A 20,714-nucleotide genomic window follows, 5' to 3' on the forward strand; every position below is an offset into this window, starting at 1 on the left:
TCGAGATTCTGAGGCAGAGATTGTGCGAGGCGCCAATCTTAGCTCTGCTCGAGGGCGTAGAGGATTTTGTGGTATACTGTGATGCGTCTATCTTGGGCTTAGGCGTAGTATTGATGTAGAGGGGACATGTCATTGCTTATGCCTCGAGGCAGTTGAAGCCTCACGAGGCGAACTACCCGACGCATGATTTAGAGTTGGGGGCGGTGGTATTCGCCCTCAAGATTTGGCGGCATTACCTCTACGGGGTTCGATGTACCATTTTCACGGATCACAAGAGTTTGAGGTACCTCATGGATCAGCCGAATCTGAACATGAGGCAGCGTCGGTGGTTGGACGTGGTGAAGGATTATAATTGCGAGATCCTTTATCACCCGGGGAAAGCCAATGTGGTGGCCGATTCACTTAGCCGTAAGGCGGCACCGATCGGGGATGTGTGTATAAGGATGACGGTGGTGACTCCACTGTTAGAGCAGATTCAGAAAGCTCAGCAGGAGGCTATGAAGGAGGAACATCGGAAGAGTGAGAGAATAGTGGGTCAAGTCACCTCCTTCGATTATGATAGCCGAGGATTATTGACACTACATCGTAGGGTGTGGGTGCTGTATCACGGAGGCGTGTGCCAGATCTTGATGGAGGAGGCGCACAAATCCCGATTCTCTATTCATCCAGGGGCGACGAAGATGTATAGGGATCTTCGTCTAGACTATTGGTGGCCCTGCATGAAGCGGGATGTGGCCTAGTACGTCGAGCGATGTTTGACCTGCAGGAAGGTCAAAGCCGAGCATCAGAGACCGCACGGCAAGATGCAGCCGTTGGATATCCCGTTGTGGAAATGGGAAGATATTACAATGGATTTTATCACAAAGCTTCCCCAGACTGCGCGAGGAGTAGATTCGATTTGGGTCATCGTGGATCGATTGACCAAGAGTACCCATTTTATTCCGATCCAGGAGAGTATCTCGGCCGAAAAGTTGGCCGATATCTATATCAGGGAGATAGTGGCGCGGCACGGGGTGCCAGTGTCAGTGATATCAGACCGAGATGTGCGATTCACTTCCATGTTTTGGAAGAAGTTTCATGATGAGTTGGGCACTCGTCTGCACTTTAGCACCGCCTTTCACCCGTAGACGGATGGTCAGAGCGAGCGGACCATCCAGACGTTGGAAGATATGTTGCGGGAATGTGTGCTAGACTTCAGTGGTAGTTGGGATACCTATCTTCCCTTGGCTGAGTTCTCATACAACAATAGCTACCACGCGAGTATCGACTGCCCTCCATTCGAGATGTTGTACGGACGGAGGTGCAGGACCCCGATATGTTGGGGTGAAGTTGGCCAGAGGGTCATGGGGAGCACCGAGGTGGTGCTCAAGACGACCGAGAGAATTCAGCAGGCTTCAGACTACGCAGAGTCGACAGAAAAGTTACGTCGACAAGCATCGATCAGACCTGGAGTTCCAGGTCGGGGATATGGTTCTCCTGAAAGTGTCACCTTGGAAAGGCGTCATTCGATTCAGGAAGCGGGGCAAGTTGGGCCCGAGATACATTGGTCTGTTCAGGGTTGTAGCCTGGGTGGGCAAGGTGGCATATAGGCTGGATTTGCCAGCCGAGCTCAGTCAGATCCACAGCACCTTCCATGTCTCCCAGCTGCGGAAGTGCCTAGTGGATGATTCAGCGGTGGTGCCACTAGAGGATATACAAGTTGACGAAAGCCTGGATTACATTGAGCACCCAGTCGCAATCCTCGACCGGAAGGCGAAGGATCTGAGGAACAAGAGGGTGGAATTAGTAAAGGTGCAATGGCAGCACCGAAAGGGGTCGGAATGGACTTGGGAGCCGATGGAAGAAATGATGGAGCATTACCCCGAGTTGTTTCAGGATCGAGCAGCAGACTTTGAGGACGAAGTCTAAAATAAGTGGGGGCGATTTGTAGCACCTTGTTCCTGGTATGTAAAAATTTATCTAAGTGTTTTGCATTTTTAGCCTTGGACCCGGCGAGTTGTAGGCCCGACTCGCCGAGTAGAGACGGGAGATGGAGCACGTTTAAGTTGGCAACTCGGCGAGTCCCCGCTGTCTGATGAAACCCTAATTTCAAGGGTTTGCACCCTATTTAAACCAACCTTATGCACCCCAAACTCGCCCCCTTCACCCTCAGAGCTCCCTATATCGTCCAACCCTTGTCCCTTGTGAGATTGAAGTGCTTTGGTGTGTTTTCTTGAAGATTTTAAGAGAAAAGAAGAAGTAGATCAAGAAGAGAAGAAGGAGGCCAGACATCTTGGTGTTATTTCAGTGATTTCCTTGAGGTAAAACTTAGTTTCCCTCTGTTTCCATGCTTATAGTCCCTTATAGCTCCATTAAAGTCCTTCTTGAGCCATTTCCAGGATTGGGTATGATTTAGGGTCTGTCATAAGTTGATTAAACTTTAGATCTAGGCATGATTGAGCTCTAGGAGCTCGGATCCACTGCCTTTATGAAGCCATATTGCATGAAAGCCCTAGATCTACTCTTTTAGTGCATTTTGAGCCCTAAAACCTTCATTGGTGTTTATTTGCACGTAAAGTTGGAAACTTTACGTGTTAATCAAGCCCTAGAAACCTAGATCTTCGTATGGAATGAGCTGGATCCAAGCAAAATCGAGTATATAGTATTTACATGTGACAGACTCGGCGAGTCGTTCATCAGACTCGGCGAGTCGAGTCGCGAGTCCCCTGAAGTTGTTTAGCAGTTTTTGACTGAGTGTTTTGTGGGAATTATAGCCAAAGGATTTCCGAGGCAGCAACAACAGAAGACAGTCAGTTCCCAAGCGGATCAGCAGCTACTTTGAGGTGAGTTACCTTCCAGTAGCGGTGGGTCTACGGCCACAATGTCGGCCCATCAGTAGGAGTTGTATGATTAGATGATTGTCTCTGTGATATTCATATAGGTTTGCTACTACCTTATATGTTTATGTGCTAGTATGATATGATGCTATGTGCTAGTGACAGTAGGGGAGATAGTCCCCAGATTACCGGTCGATAGGGCCGAAGGGGTAGTCATGCCCATCCATGCTAGATAGATTATGTGATATGTGTTATGTGGTAGTAGTAGGGGGTGAAATAGTCCCCAGTATCCGGTCGAGAGGACCGAAGGGGAGACCAGCACCCAGATATGCTATTCAGTATCCGGTCGAGAGGACCGAAGGGGAGGCCGGCTCCCAGATAGACTAGTCTGTATCCGGTCGAGAGGACCGAAGGGGTAGGTCGGGCACCCAGATATGCCTGACAATATATGTAGGATATTTGATTGTATGGTATGTGGTATGTTGGGGGAACTCACTAAGCTTCGTGCTTACGGTTTATAGTTCTGGTTTCAGGTACCTCTTCTCCGAAGGGGAAGGAGCTGGCACGGTAGCGACACATCACATACATGCTTTGTATTCCGCACTATGAGATATTCTTGGGGATTTGTACTCTGACATTATTATGTTTTATAAAATGGTTTCCAGACACGCAACATCTTTTATGAAATGATATGACCGGTGAATGTTTTATTTATAATGTTTTGCAAAGTGTATGTTTTAAAAATGAAATTTTTGGCTCGTATTTTTTGGATGTTACATTACTGATAGAACCAATTCGAGTCACACTGTGATGGCTTGAGCTACCATCAACCACACCCATTCATTACCCTAGTATCCTGCATTTGATACGCTTGGCATATTATGCTACCAATCTCATCTTACTGAAACAAAATCCTGTACTGAACATGCACGAACCCTGATTCGGAATCCTTTCCGAAACAAGTCGACACCCCGCTACTACCTCGAGGTTCATAATACACCATAACTTCTGACGTCCCCTTCGTGTCCGATAGACAATCACCCTTAGCCGATCCCTGAGACTACCAATCTCTCATCTGGTCCAACCACCAGGTTTCCAGGTGATCAAAAACCAAGACTACCCAGCCGTAGCCATACTGCATCACGTGCCACTTATCCACAAGATCCTGCAACTCGAGATCCAACCCTTGACTCAATAGTCTCTACCATTTCCATTCTGAAATCCCATACCCATCCGGGCTCGTCCATGAATAATCCCTCCGATCCTGATTCTACCTAAGTTGTGGCTTTCCCACGACTTTGCGAACTAATCTACCATAGACCCAATCGCTCAAAGAACTCATGAATGCTACGACTACCCCGTAGTCTTACAACACTTCCCATGCCATCTGATTATTAGTGAATGCTACAGCCCCCTATAGTCTGACAACACTCCCACCCTGATTGTCCATTAGTGAACGCTACGGCTCCCCCGTAGTCTTACAACACTTTCACAGTGAATGCTATGGCTCCCCCGTAGTCTTACAACACTTTCACAGTGAATGCTACGGCTCCCCCGTAGTCTTACAACACTTCCACAGTGAATGCTACGACTCCCCCGTAGTCTTACAACACTCTCACAGTGAATGCTACGCCTCCCCCATAGTCTTAAAACACTTTCATACCACATAATTGTTGCCCATGGCCCTACTGCTCACCTATCAATCCGAACGCATCTCACTGTTTAGCACCCACGTAGTCTATTCTCCCAAACTGAACTCTATTACCGACTGGGACACTACCAGGTTCCCTTCCCCGAAGCCTGCAATATGACGTCAGAAGGACGCGATCCAATTTCCGGGGAGTTTCCCGAACTCCCATCCCACGATATCCGATACTCAATCGGCCCCTAAGGCCGCATTTCCTCCCCAAAAGGAAAATGTGAGATGCATCCATGTCTCACACTCGCTTTTCTCTGGGATATCTGAATAATTCTCCCCCACTTAGATTCGACTAAGTCCGCTTGGCACATGAAAATTGAAGGATTCCCACATCCTCTCTCTCGTTCCAATGGTTAATTTGCTGACTGGCGGCGCTTAACAAAGCTAGAACACCAAGAATAACCCTTTCCAAAACAACACAACTTCTGAAAACCCGCTAGCATCTCTGAATCCCAACCATATCAACGGATTTAGATGCTTTAAATACTGTTATACTCGGTTCTTGCTGACCGAAGGTCAGATGGTCTAACCAAATCTTCAGCAACAATTCTCTCTTCCCTTGAAAACCTCGGGAGCCTTTCCAAACATGATAGCTAAGGTTACTGGAACCTACTCATAATTTCCCTCATATAAGCCCTGGAGCCAATCCAGGCCATACCCAAAATGACACGCGCGTACTGAAAATTCTTAGATAACTGGAGTCGGTGCCCTCACTGCTACTCGCTGATCGTCAAGTGGTTGACTTCCTTGTCCCCCATCTGCCTTCAACGACAATATGACGGACTTGCCCCCTATGGGCATTCCCTGCTGACATGGCCAAACCTACTACTCCTATAGCTACCCAGATCACCAGATAGCCTCCGACAATGACTCGGAGCGATCCCGATATGTGTGGAATCCACTCCGCAAGATACGTCCATCTGAAAGCTCCTTAAAGATTCCTCGGCGCGTTGGCTGGCACCTGATACTCTTGCTAACTCGAACAATAGTAGAAATCCGACCCGAGGTATAACTATCACACTCCCCAAGTAATATAAATTACCGGTACCACCGGAAATGACCGAAGATAGTATATCCGCAAACATCTGGAGGACTCCTGACCATCTCCTCTTGAGTTACCTCGACCATCCGGAAAACATGATGCAACACTTCCTCCCGATCCCAATGGCAATCCAATCCCTTGAAACGAGCTCCATCTCGTAGTTTTCGCAAGTGCTACAACGAATCCGGCCCTTTGGCCTCTCAAAAGCTGATCCAAACTCCTGGATCTCCCTCCCGAGATCCTCCACTATAGGCACCCTGGCTGGTCCCCTTTTCCAAAGGTGACCCTAATTAATCCCTGCTTTCGAACTCTAGAAATCATAACATTCAAAGTCTCGCACCCTGACGCACTCACCTGCTCAATCGTCCACGGCCGATCTGCAATAGATGGAGCAACCTATGCTCCCAACTAGTTACAAACTATCCCCAAGACAAAGTCTTTAACTCCGAAAGTGCAATAGATCGCACCATCAATCCTTGCCGCCTGATGCAAGAGGTCCAATGCGAACTCCCAATCCTGGCAGTCCTTCTGCTAACTGGCTCTCTACCGGAGCCAGGACCAAACCCTGGTCCTTCCCCTTGCGTGCTCATCCGCATTCTGCACTGCAGCTATCCCCACAGTCCACTTGTAACCACGAATTCCTTTCCCAGGTTTCTTGGATTCTTCGAAACTTTCCCCGATTCGAGTATAAATCCTGTGCTTTCAGTAGTACGGGCCCAATACTACCTTCCACACCTATCCATACTTTCCTCCGGAATCATCCCAAATCCTCTAAGTCACCTACTTCCCTGATGTACTAAATGTCTGCTAGACAACAGCACAATATCCACCTAAGCACCTCCTAGGTCTCCCCCTAGGCTCCTAATCACACCGAACCGCCTCACTACTCACTGGAGCATATCCTAGGCTTTCATAGGTTCCCGACCTCGCCCTTCCATCAGCTGCTGAGGAACTCCTCACGATGCCAGTCATTTACCTCCTGGATATCGTCACATCCACTTAGTAGCTGACTCCCATCACTAAAGAGTTCCACAAAGCACAAAGCAAGCAACATTCGTGCAGACACACTCCTGACACTAATCTTGTCCTAGGCTCATCCTAGGGTAATCTCCGACCCACAAACGATCATAGAATATCCGGCCCACGTGCCACAACCCAAGTTGTCCACATCCATCCTCGCTGACGGCTGCCTTATGCATGCAAATTGTACATAGAACAAGAAACGAACCGCACCAATTATTCTATGGCCATGAGATCCTAACCGTATACAATTTTAAAACATACACGTAGCAATTACCAATATCAATAATCATTCTCATTCTAGCATGGCATCCAGCATCCCAAGGCTACAAACATCACATATCAGGCCAATCTATCGCTGTCTACTCAGCACTATCATGCAAGTCAGCTCATATAGCATACAAAGGCATCCCTCCCAACCCTAACTAGCATGCGATATTCAGATTCATAACCAAATCATAACAGATAATAGATGTGGGTATTCTGAGGAAACTTACTTGAGCTCGGCCGATTGCATGCACCACACCCGTTCTTTTCTTAGAAAACTTTTCCTTGAAAACATTTTCCTTTAAAAAAAACCTTCCAGATCCTCAGTCTGAGTTCAGACACACCTGAAAGTATGTTTGAATCCCTCAAACCAAGGCTCTGATACCAACTTGTAACGTCCCAAAAATCAGGGGTAAAATTTTCGTTTTTAATATAACTAAAACATTGATACCATTTAATTCAAAGAATCAAATCATAGTCAATCAAATCGTTTATCAGAGTTTATCCCAAAATCATTCATTGCGGAAATCATAGGTGTGTGCACTGCGATCAACCCGAGCTCTTCCTTTCCAAAACGATGATACCTGAAACCATAAACAAACCTGTAAGCACGAAGCTTAGTGAGTTTCCCAGAGCATACCATTCACACAAACCACATATCACATATCCTGTTAGCTATAAAAGCTACACACATATCATATATACTGTTAGCTATAAAAGCTACCATATATCACATAAGCCCTGCATACATAAAACCTGTAATAGTGCCATGGGCTACCCCACATGGTCTTTACCTAGGACTGCCATGGGCTTCCCCCACATGGTCTTACATCCAATGCCATGGGCTACCCCACATGGTCTTTACCTAGGACTGCCATGGGCTACCCCACATGGTCTTACATCCAATGTCACAGGCTTCCCCCGGGGTCTTCCCTGCAAATACCATATATAACCAAATAGCATATCATGCAGCACATAAATATCTACACATAACACATACATAAATCTGTAAGGATGTCGTGGCTACCCCCAGGGTCTTATACCATTGTGTCATGGGCTACCCCACATGGTCTTCCATGCAATTATCATAAAGACAACTACCATATCACAGAATTACCAGCATACCACCTAGCATAATGCTAACCATCATATCACACAACATAAGATGGGCCGGCCTTGGTGCCTTAGACCCATTGGTATGGTGAGAAGACTCACCTGCACCTATCGGCTGAAGAAATAAGATCACGCTGCTCCAACCACCGTCACAAACTCCTCCACTGGTCAACACCAAAATAACCGAAGTCAATAAATACCAATAATTACCAAAATACCCCTAGAAGTCAACTGGTCAACTCTTGGTCAAAGTCAAAGTCCTTAGTCAAAGTCAAACTTCCTGACTGACTCTACTCGTCAAGTCAACCCGCTGACTCGTCGAGTCCAAGAATCTTCGAGTCCCATCATGCTCAACTCACCGAGTTGCCCCTCGACTCACCGATTCATGACTTAACCAGAAAAGGTTAGGGTTCCATGACCAAACTCGCCAAGTCCAAGGCAATCTTCAACAGACTCGCTGAGTCGCCGAGTTCATGCACATATTCATACAACTCGTCGAGTACAATCATGTGACTCGTCGGGTATCTTCAGTTCTCAATCCATTCAGAGGCTTTTCAAGCCATGCAGGGGCTCCAATCCATAGATCTACCCTTCTACAAGCTATCCCTCATGTAAAGTTGCAAACTTTACGTGATACCAAGTAGATATAAGCCCAAAACACACTAGGGCTTGGGTTTTAGACAAAGGGACTTTACCAACAACCCAAGAACTGAAGCTTTATGACATTCTAAGACATCATGAGTCTAGATCTGGAGCAGCAACCCCAGATCTAACTCCCAAATCCGAGATAGGTCTCAAAACAAGCTAAGGGACTCCCAAAACAACCACCAAGGATAAACCAAAAAGGAAAATAGCTTAAGATAAGGCTCCTTACCTTAGAGATGTGCCCAAAACTGATGTAGATCACAGATCTATACAAGCCCTTGATGCTAACTTCTAATTTCTCAAGCTCCTTCCACCAATTTCCTCTTCTAATCCCCCAATCTCCTCAACAATGAAGCCTCACACGAATTTTGGGGGTTTCTGGAACTCAAAGGGAAGGTAAAGAGGCTGAAGGAGGAACATAACATTCTTTATATAGGGCACAACCCTGGGATTAGGGTTTTTCTCTCTTCAGCACCAACTCGTCGAGTCCAACTACCGACTCGACGAGTTGGTCACTTAACTCGCGACCAAAATCCCGCTCCAACTCGGCGAGTCAGAATACTTACTCGTCGAGTCTCCTTCTTTATTTACACTTTACCCCCTGAGCTCTTGATTTTGACTTGGGATGTTAGATTTCCTTTCTTGGCCTTTCTGATTTCGGGTGTTACATATGTGTATTCCTTATCCATTTCCGCTGGTACAACAAAGGCTTTTGCGACAAAAATAAATGAGTGGCTGAGAACGATTCCCCAATTCTCAACCTTTTTTATTTTCTCAATTGAACTTACCTCTCTCTCTCTCTCTCTCTCTCTCTCTTTCTCTCTCTCTCTCTCTCTATATATATATATATATATATATATATATATATATATATATATATATATATATATATATATATATATATAACGATATTTGAACCTTCAATCTCACAAAATCATGACAAACCTGATACCGTTAGACTAAAAGCTATTTGATTTTTTTTTAATAGTTACCTTTCCACTTTTTTAAATATTTATAGAGGACAAAATAATTAAGTGGCTGTTTGGCAGGATTTAAATTTTTAAGATCTGAACATTTAAGAGGTCTGAATTTCTAAGAGGGTCTGAATTTTTAAGATCTGAATTTTTAACATGCTGTTTGGTTGGAACCTCTGAATTCCTGTGCTGAATTATAAAAATAACCATTTTACCATTCTGTCTTATTTTTTGTTGAATTCAATGTTTCTATTTATAAAATAACTGAACCAAAATCCTTAAATAATTATAAAAAAATATAAACATCATACAAAATGTTATGCTCTAATAGGAAGAGGTGAAAGTATGATCCTATAATAAATAAATATATAAAAGTACATTGTTATTTCATGTCTTCACCCTTACATAAACAAGCTTACAATAGGCTATGAAAACAAACTAAAATGTATGCTTATCTGGATCACATTAAAAAAAGCCTTTTTATATAAAATTCCAAAAGAAGACCAAAATACCCCTTAAAAATTTTCTTGCACCCAACCTTTAAACCATCAACGAACTCGTTTCTTCCGTCCATTCAAAGTCTCGATGCTTCATGTAATCTAGAATAACCTAGTCCCACTTGATAATAACAAGGAAAAGACCATTATGTCCTTTATTCTTATTTCTGCAGCAGGTCATTCAATATCTTTTTATCTTCAATTCAGAAACATTAATACCCATCAAACTGCAACCAAGGGTATGATTACAGAATATACAATCTAAACATTAATACCCATCAAACACAACTTTGTGATTTGATTAAAAAACCATTCTGTAAAACATATATTGATAGAACCTCACAGGACTTTTCACAAACAGTTGGTGTGCTTAAGAGCTTCAATGACAAATCTGATTTCAACATTTCAGCATAACCTAATTTTAGCAAAACTATCACAAAATCAGAAAAAAAAAATCTGATTTAAACCCATAATAATCGAGCATAAAAAACAGAAAACGGACTTGAACATAAAAAAAATCACAAAATCAGAAAAAAAAAATCTGATTTGAACATAAAAGAGCTAAATTTTCGATTTGAACTCAAGTTTGAAGAGAAATCGATTTTCAGATGAAGAAGAGAAAGATGATTTCGTTTATTTCAAACCAAATCATTCATAAAAACAGAACAAATATCGAGTTTGGGGGAAAGGCAAGAAACAAACCTGTTGTCGTAGACGGAGGACGAAGTCTCGTTCCACACGGCGGTGGCGGCGACGTTTCAAGCGGCGGTCGTCGGGGAGCAGCGTCATCAGCGAATCGGGGGTGAAGGGAAGAAGAACGCACAGAGGGAGGAGAAGAGGATGTGTTGTTTTGGTGAAGGATCGATGTCTAGGGCATAATAGGAACACTTCTTTTTCTTAAAAATTCAGATTTTGTTTAATATCTGAAAAATTAAGAGGTATTTACAATTTGAAGAGGTAAAAAATAAGAGGCAAACAAACAATCTTAATCTTAATTTTTAAGACATTGCCTCTTAATTTTACAATTAAGAGATAAACAAACAACCCCTAAATGGTTCTTACATTTTATTAACAAAATTAATATTAATGATAGTTAGGTATGATTAAATTAAAGGGTAAATGACACAAAAGTCACTAGCTTTTTATTATTATTTTTTTCGATTTTGACACTGTGTTTTTTCATGTTACAATTAAATTACTATGTTTTAAATTTGTTGCAATTATGACCAGTTAACCAGTTTGTAAGGTCATCCGGTTGCCACTGTTGACGTGTCGGAAAAAAAAGTGGAATAAAAGACACTATGTTTTCATTTTTTTTATTTTGACACTATTTTTTTAATACTTTCCAATTTAAAAACTAAGTTTTCGATGCTCTCCAATTTGCAACATAAATGAAATAAACATATCCAATTTCCATCCCTATCAATGAAAATATTTGTTTGTATATAGTTTTTGTTTATTTTATATTTGTAAATAAAATTTGAACTATAGACCCTTAATTTTTCACATTATATACCCTTTAGGTTTCACTTATTCCTTAATACAATGCTTTTACTGACTTTTTCGTCCCTCCTCCCTCGTTTCTCCAACCTTGCATTGTGTATGTAAATAACTTGTTTTCATAGCTCAAAACATTGTTCGCGTTTTGGTCATAGAAACATTCCTAGTGCATGTTTCTTGACTTAAAATTAAATTATATATGCCTTCAATTTGATCTTAAAACAGAAAAAGAGAACCATGAATTGAATTAAAAAGAAAGAAAGAGACCATTAATGGCTAACTTACGCTTTGCTGGCAACATAGATCGCATACAGAGGATGCAAAGGTATAACAATGGTAGCACCCGAACCAATGTTAACAATGCCATATCTTTTCCCCTCAACCATTCCTTCAATCACATATGTTATTACCAAAATCGTACCTATCACAATCACTTTCATCACATTCATCCAAAATACCCACGCTCAGTTGTTCACCATAAATCATATTTTGCGTCTCCTAACTCCGACCACCATATTCTCGCTGAAAAAAAATTCACAGTGAAAATATTGATCTTAGTGGTTGGGTGCACCGATACAATCTCATTAAAAACGTCTTTTAGCTTGGATAGGTTTCTGCTAACCAAGATTAGGTAAAGACCCTTTTAAGCTAGTTGGAAGGTAAAGGTTTTGCTGATTGTTAGGTGCATTTCATGCACCCATTTTGTAGTTTTACTCCATAAAAGTGCATTGCATTTAGGATTAAACTCATGCATTTTGCATATTTTTCGGGATTTTTCATGATGCAATTCCATTCACACACTTTTGTGATATTTCAGGGACTTTTGGAGGAAGGATCTTATTTGAGGTGATAAATAAGAGATATGGATAAAGTTTCGGGACTTCTGGAGCATCGAGGAGGAAGATATCAAAGAAATGAAGATTTTGGCTTTTTAGAGGTTTATACGGCCATGTAAATGTTTACACGGGCCGTGTAAACGAAGTCTCTCGAGCATTGTACTTTGAAAGCCTGACCAATTTTCACAGTTTACTTTTTGCATTTACACGCCATGTAAATGTTTACACGGCCGTGTAAACGTGGTCACGGGTTTAAAACAGTTTTTCTTCTTTCTAAAAAGGAGCAACCGGTTCCAGAAAAAAAAAGGGGGGGGGGTCAATTTTGTGAGTTCTAGAGGCGATTTTGGGGAGCATTTTGAAGACAGTTGTTGCTTGAAAACACTTGGGAACATTTGATTTTCATTTTGTAAGAACTTTAAATTCATTTTCTAGATTTGTGATATTTTTCTAGTTATGAGTGGCTAGAACCCTAGATTCCTCCAACTTTATGTCTTGACTTCTAGTTGTGATTTCAATCATATGACTTGATGCTTGCTTTCAATTTTCTATCTAATGAATTTGATTTTGTTTCAATTGAATGTTTGATTTTAATTGTGATTCTTATTGGCCATTTTAATTAGGGTTAGATCATTCAAGTTATCTAATTACCAAATCTGTAATTGTTTTGTGAATTGGAGTAAGTAACAAGCACTAAACTGATTTCCACTGAATGAATTTAGTGTAAATCTTATTCACACACTCTTACGCTCCCGAGCTTGTGAGGAGTATTGGGTGTTGATGGGAACAGTCACATAAAGTTTAATGCAATCTTTCAATCTAATTCTAAGAGCTTGTTTAGATTAGGTTAGTAAGGTTAGGGTTAATCAAAGAGCTTGTTTTGGTTAATTAATGTGGTGAATGGAAAGTGTGGAGCTTGTTAACACTTTCAAGTACCAACTTAGATAGAATTGGGCAAATATCATGTCATCTTGGAATTGCATTGCTAAGTTGTTATACATAAAGTTGGAGTCCTTACAAATTCTAAATTTAATTCACTTATTTAGTTGATTACTTGTGTTTTTAATTGTTTGTTTTAATCATAGCATTCTAACCCCCCCCCCCCCCCCTTTACTGTTGGTGACCATAGTACCTTACGCAAAAAGGGTATAAGCACTTGCCCCGTGTCTCTGTGGATCGACCCTACTTACCTTGTATTACATTTTTAGTGTAAAGTAGTAGTGTTTTTGGAGTCATTTGTACCCCTTTATTTGTTGGGTTTGACACACCTAACACTGATGTTAGGTGGTGATAACCCATGAACCTTAGTTTTTTAAGTTATTGGGTGGTTGGAAGAAAGTGATGAAAACTCATTTTAGGAGAGTGGTAATGAGTTTGAAAAGAGAAAGAAAATCAAGTAACGAAAATGCAGCAATTATGTATTTGGATATGTTTTATATTTTTTTTAATCTATTGTACATATATTTTATTATATTAAAGGGTAAATAGAGCAATTATATATTTTCATATGTTTATTTCATTTATGTTGCAAATTGGAGAAAATCGAAAACTTAGTGTCAAAATTGGAAAAAAAAATTAAAAATTTAGTGTCAAAATCACCAAAAAGAAAAAAAAATGATATGAAAACATTGTGTCTTTCGCGCCACTTTTTTTCCGCTTCTAACACGTTATCATGTCACGCGATAAATATGTCAACTAGTCAGAACTGCGGTAAATTGAAAACATAATGACTTAATTGTAACTAAAAAATGATGTAAAAAAAGTGAAAAGTAAATGACTTTTGTATCATTTACACTAAATTAAATTATGAATGAATAATATGAACAATGTAATAAAATGAATTAATGACTTTTGTATCATTTACCCTAAATTAAATTATGAATGAATAATATGAACAATGTAATAAAATGAACTATTATATTCTATCGACATATTTTGTCATCTCGAAAATTGTCATCTCGAAAAAAATGAAATAAGTCAATTAAAATTATAGTTTGTTATGTATAAGTAGAAAAGTTAGATTGTTATGTAAACATATAAAGTTAAATACATGTAAAACTATAAATAAAAATATTATATTTAATAAAAAAAAATAGTCTATTACTAAGTATTTTTGCCTAGAGGCATCATTGCCCTTGTATTGTTAGATCTAACATTTAGTTTAGAAAGATATACCCTTAAGCTCTTTTTTTTGGCGAAGGTAGAAAATTTTCACGTATACCTCTGCATCAACATGTTCCTCATATTTCATTTCATCACTAATGATAACCGTGTACTATATTAGTTGATTAAAAAAATTATATATAAATATTCAAATATTAAGTATTTTCTTAAAGAAAATGTTAAATATCAAAGGTATAAATATTAAACTTTTTTTAAAAATAAAATTTTAAAATATATACAAACGAAATAATAAATAAATAAATAACTCAATTTATACTAATAAAACAAACTATCGAAAAATAATTATATTTTGGCCTTATGTGTGATTTAACCACTTTTTTTTTAGTTTTATCAATGAAAATAATACACAATGAATTTTGTAATTTTAGCAATATATAAGTCATAGTACAATTAATTAAGAAATCTAGTGGTAAACGAGACGAGACAGCTCACGAGAAACTCGAGTCCGACTCAGAAAATATTCGAAATCGACTCGACTTTAATCGAACCGAGTACGATCTCGAGCTACATGAGTACCTTATCGAGTCGAGCTCGAGTAGTAAAATAACCGGCTCATAAAAGCCCGTGAACTTAATCGAGTATTATAAAATTATATTTTTACCCTTTATATATTTTAAATTACGAAAACATTTCAATACTTTTAACTTTTAAGCGCAGGTTAAGAAGTAAGGACTTAAATTGCATTTCAAAACTTCGAAGATTGTTTCTTTTTTTGTATTTTGGATGTATGTAAAATGAAATAACATAGATGGTTGATGGTATATTGACATTAGTGGTTTATTGTGATTTTTTTGTTATTTTGAACAATGTAAAAGTTGTGGAATGTTTTTAACATTTGATGATATTATTTTTTAATTTTAATTGAGCCGAACCGAGCTCACGAGCCGAACTCCATAGTATCGAGTATTAAAGGAGTTGAGTTTGAGCTAGCTTCAAATTTAGGCTTGAGGCGAGTTCGATTCGAGCATTGAGTTTGGGTATTTTAGGCGAGTCGAGCGTTGAGGTTAAGACTACTCGGCTTGACCCGACTCGTTTACACACATATGGCAAGGTTACAATAAAGTGTCTGGGTTGCAAATTGACTTTCAAAATTACCTGTATTGTTTCCTAAGTTATTATTAGTAAATTAAAGATTAATAGTATGCCACTCAAAAGACAGATATTACCTCAATGGAACTAAGTTATAACCTCAATGATAAAAGAGAAAAACCAACCATCTTATCATAGAGACAAATTTAAATGAAGAAAGTCTCTTTTGACTCTTTTGTATGCATAATAAGATCATGCGAAAAAAGATTTGAATATAATTTGATGAAAAAATTGTATTAATAATGTATTACAAAATAATAACAGTACAGTTATGTTATCTTTAGTCAGCTGTCTATCGAGTCATGCAACATTTTGTCTTCCAAATAAAAATAAATTTCACACTTTTCATTTAATCAATGTAGATTTTAAAAGTTAAAGTCGTGTTTTTTGTTATTTAGTGTGCATAAATTGCAAAAAGAAGTAATCCATTTATCATGATGAAAACATACTTCTTGAATCTTTTAAGAAAAATAACTTTCACACGATTTAGAAAATAGCCAAACACGTTATATTATCTCTATAAGTTATAATATGGATGAATAAAATCAAATATATTGTATTTAACACTAAAAGTTTAAAAATATTTACGTACCTTAAATAATTAATTATTTTTAATTTTCGAGTGATTTGGTGTCCAACTCTTTCTTTAGATTTAGCCGTTTGGTAATCGGGTCTCCAACATGTATCGATAATTGTTTAAAAACACATTACTTTTGGATTTTTATATTTGGACATAACCTTTGCTTTAATAATTATATATTTATATCTGTTTTGGCTAATTTTAATGTAATAAAATTAACAAGTATTGTTGATATTGAGCTTAAATTCACAATTTCTTTTTATTATTTAAAACTAGCTTCGACATCTAATAGATAATCAAACATTTTAGTAAATCAAAAACATGAAGAAAAAAAAACTTAATCTTACAAAAACCTTTCAGCATTTTCAATAATTTTACACTTTGTTCCTAAACAACCAACATACAATGCCTACATCATCTTCGATTAAATAGCCCCTGAATAAAACCAGCTGCTCCTCGCTTCTTGGCCTAAAACATTACTCGAAATAAATAAATAAAATAAATAACTATATATCATTGTATGTGTTATCTCATAGGCACTATGTATCATACAATGTGTCTGATATAATACATATTAGACACATTTGTGCTTGATACAAATTATATTCGACACATTGTTGTCGGACAAATTATTGTATCAAGCACAATGTGCCTGATGCATACAGTATGCATCAGGCACAAAGGTAAAAAAAATACCTTAGCGTTGTTGAATAAATCATCTGCAATAGCCTCACTTTGTTTACGCTTTTTTTCTTCCTTCACAGACTCCGCTACTCCCTCATTCTCATATTCAGACCCTCTGCCACATATTTCAGTATATAAATAAATAAATAAATCATTCCAAATTTTTTTCATTTTATATACACAAATAAAACCAAAATCAAATGTATGTCACCATACTTGTAAGGATTCTTTGAAAAAGGCACAAGATTGTAGAAACTATTTCCTGATTGAGTTTCCATCTGCATATAAATTTAACCTTTAAAAACAAAAACAACGTAAAACAAATAATGATAATATAAATAATTTACCTTTTTAAATCGTTTAAAGTCCAAAACTTGGTTTTTAGTAGGAGAAGGCAGAGAAGATGGTAAATTTGTATCTCGAATGATCAAATCTTGGCTAAAAATAACATCTGAAATCCCATTTACAGGTGTAATTTCATCATCTTTTGTATCATTTGTGGCTATATTTATGTATTCATCGGCTTTTATTGGATCTATTGGATCATGAACAATAGTTTCCACTTCATGTTGAACAGATTCCACATTATGAACAAAGGATATTTTCCCTTTTTCATCTTCAACAGATTCTAATTTTTGACTTTTACAAGATGTTGAAACTGATATGACTTCTATTTCTGGCTCTGAATCTGCTACAATTGTCTCATCTGTGGAGCATGAAGATGTGACATGTTCTGCAATCGGAAATTAAAGATATTTTTATTTTTTATAAACTTTAAACATTTGTGTACTTTCTAATTTTTTTTAAATTATTATATAATTGTATTTTAAAATTATTCCTTATTAGGGAATTGTACTTTTATAAAATTCACCCATTGTAACAATGTTGGATTATGATGACATGGCGCAAGGTAACAAGTTTTCATGCCATGTCATCGTCCACATAGGATGTCCACATGTAATATGAAGATACTGCTTACATGGCAAATGCCATGTCAGCGGTATATTAAACGTGGACATCCTATCTGGACGATAACATGGCATGAAAACTTGTTACCTTGTGCCATGTCATCATAATCCAACATTGTTACAATGGGTGAATTTTATAAAAGTACAATTCCCTAATAAGGAATAATTTTAAAATACAATTATATAATAATTTAAAAAAAATTAGAAAGTACATTGCTATTTTGTATATAAAAAAGAAATATTACCAGGTGGTGATACAAAAACAAGAGGATCCAGGTGTCCAGATAAAGTAGCACAAATCAAATTAATTTCACTCACTTTTGGTAAAGATGTAATAATATGTGTACACTCAAAACCCTCTTCAACAGAGATGACATGTACAACATGATTGTTTTCATCTTCTTCTACACCCTGAAAAAAAAAAGATTTTTTTTTTAAATTTAATTGGAACATAATTTAATACAGAAAGAACGACTTAATAGAGAAACCTGGCTTTGGGGAATGAATTCTTCAACAGGAATAACTTTTGCACCAAATGTTTCAAGTAATGGTTGCAACTTTTCCTTAACTTTATACTGTGAAAAAGTTTATAAACATAAGATTTTATAAATTAAAATGAAAAATAGAATGCATCATAAAAAAAAAAAAAAACAAAAAAGAGAATATACCTTTTCTGATGATTCCAGAAGAAAAGTGTATCCATTTAAACAATTTTCTCTAGATTCAATGTTAGCAATTTTAACAGAAACTCCTTGCAATATCAAGGTATGAGGATCACTGTAGGGAAAAGAGTAAATATATTTTTATGATTATATAAAAAATAATAATATAAATATTCAAAAGTGAATCAATTAAATGTTTTCTTACGAATTGCAGATGGGAATTTTGGTGTCAATACGTTTGTCTGCAAGTGACTGAATGCAATCAAACATGTTATTTAATATTTAGTATTTACATACATAAAATTAACCATGTTCATATGAGTTATTAAATTTTTTTAATGATTTTGATCACTGAATAAAAAAAAAAATAATGTTACCTCTATCCATTTATAACTGACAAAATGTTTTTTAGACATAATAGCATCAATAAGAACACCATTTACTGAAGCATTATCATCAAGAACAACATGTGTGCACTTTGGGCTCCATGTATTACTCATAGAAGCACCTGTACACCATTTTGTAAATTGTAATATTATTCATTGAATATATTTAAAAAAAAAATCAAATAATATAATTCAATTCTTGATATGATGAAGCCTACTAACCAATTGATGATATCTTTTCTTTAAGTTGTTTTAATCGCGAAGAGTCAAATCCACAAAGAAAAAACACAATGGAAATAAAACTAAACCTGCAGTAATAAATTAGCAATCTTTTGTCAAGATTTTAAAGAAAAAAAATATAAAAAATTGTTTATAAAATTGGTATACCTGTAAGTGGCACTACCAGTTCCAAATGAAACAAGGTCTTCATCATCTAATGTTGTTTCCTTATTTGGAAACTCATGAACTTTTTCTTTTTGAGACCCAAGAGGCTTTGTAATAAAAGTTCCATACTTTGAGCAATCTTTAATCCTAATTTTGGATGATTTCTTTTTAATATTGTCAATGGAAATCATGGCATCAATGATTATTTCTGCATGAACCCTAGAAACCCCTTTATCTTTATTAACGATTATATCACATCCTATATAACAAAGAATCCAAGATTAGTAAACTTCTATGATACAAAAATGAAAGAGTAAATGAAAGCAAATGGAATTGATAATTTGGATTTTTACCTTTTCGCCCCACTTTATATGTCCCTTTGCTAAAGAAGTAATAAGTTTCTTCGCCTGAAAATGAATTCAATTTCAGTAGAAATAATAAGAGTAAGTCGTTTGATCGTTTCCCACTAATTTAAACTTTCATCTTCACAATGTTCAGTTTCCTACTATTGTCGTTTGATGATCTGATTTGTCTCAAAACTCAAAACAATACAATTCCCCTTTTCTCTGATCATTTTTCCTTCGAAAGCCCTCATTTACAGTTAGTTCAAGTGTAAACGAGTAATATGCCTTACATAAATGAAAATTTCGTTCTATTTTTCCTGCATCATCATCATCAACATTATTTTTTACTTTACTTTTTGCTATAAAGAGAACACCTGGTTAAACAAAAAGGTACCCACTAAGATTGTTGGCATAATCTTGCATTCTACTAAATGCACTGAAGCTATTCGACGAAATTCCAGAAAGAAATACACATGTTGAGTTCCTGTGTTTCAGATGAACTGGAAATACGAAGAAAAAAGATGAAGAGGGAAAGGTTAACCTGGAAGGGGGTCGGCGGGAAAGAGGCCCCAAACCATTGATGCCGTCGTTCGCCGGAGATTCTTCGCACGTCGAAGGGGGTTTCGAGTCGATTTTGGAGAATAATATGTGACTTTTGGCCCTACTTCAAAAAAAAAGTTTAAAGTTTAAACCGAAAAAATTATTTTCGATTTTCAACTATTTAAAAGTTATATTAAAAAATTCGGTGAAGAATTATATGATAGATTAAAAAATAATAGTAATTTGGTTAATAAATTCTTATAACTATTAATAACTTCAAGAAACATATTTCTAATTTTCATAATAATTAGTCTGAAAATACTAACTTTGCAATAATATGATTTATGTGGGCACCAATTCTACAAGATAATCTTTGCAATAAAAGGAGTTTTTAACATGATGAAATGAGAGTCGGACAAAAGGTTTTTGTGATCTAGTCCATCATGGACCAAATTTAAAATTAATATGTTAGATTGAGGTTTTCAAT

General features: G+C 37.4%; 1 protein-coding gene across 1 annotated transcript; it reads right to left on the reverse strand.

Annotated features, from left to right (window-relative positions):
* Nucleotides 1-16,581: 16,581 nt before the first annotated feature.
* Nucleotides 16,582-20,377, reverse strand: NBS1 (nijmegen breakage syndrome 1). The gene is made up of 13 exons (XM_079030900.1): nt 20,229-20,377; nt 19,697-19,750; nt 19,347-19,602; nt 19,182-19,267; nt 18,951-19,081; nt 18,779-18,825; nt 18,580-18,688; nt 18,400-18,486; nt 18,157-18,322; nt 17,291-17,676; nt 17,160-17,221; nt 16,956-17,058; nt 16,582-16,727 (listed from the first exon to the last, which is right to left on the reverse strand). Exons 1-13 carry the CDS (start codon nt 20,263-20,265, stop codon nt 16,674-16,676), a joined length of 1,578 nt encoding a protein of 525 aa, XP_078887026.1. The 5' UTR covers nt 20,266-20,377; the 3' UTR covers nt 16,582-16,673.
* Nucleotides 20,378-20,714: the final 337 nt, after the last annotated feature.

The sequence above is a fragment of the Lactuca serriola genome, chromosome 3 (assembly GCF_051521515.1).
Source record: "Lactuca serriola cultivar US96UC23 chromosome 3, Lser_US96UC23_V15, whole genome shotgun sequence".
Taxonomy (NCBI): domain Eukaryota; kingdom Viridiplantae; phylum Streptophyta; class Magnoliopsida; order Asterales; family Asteraceae; genus Lactuca; species Lactuca serriola.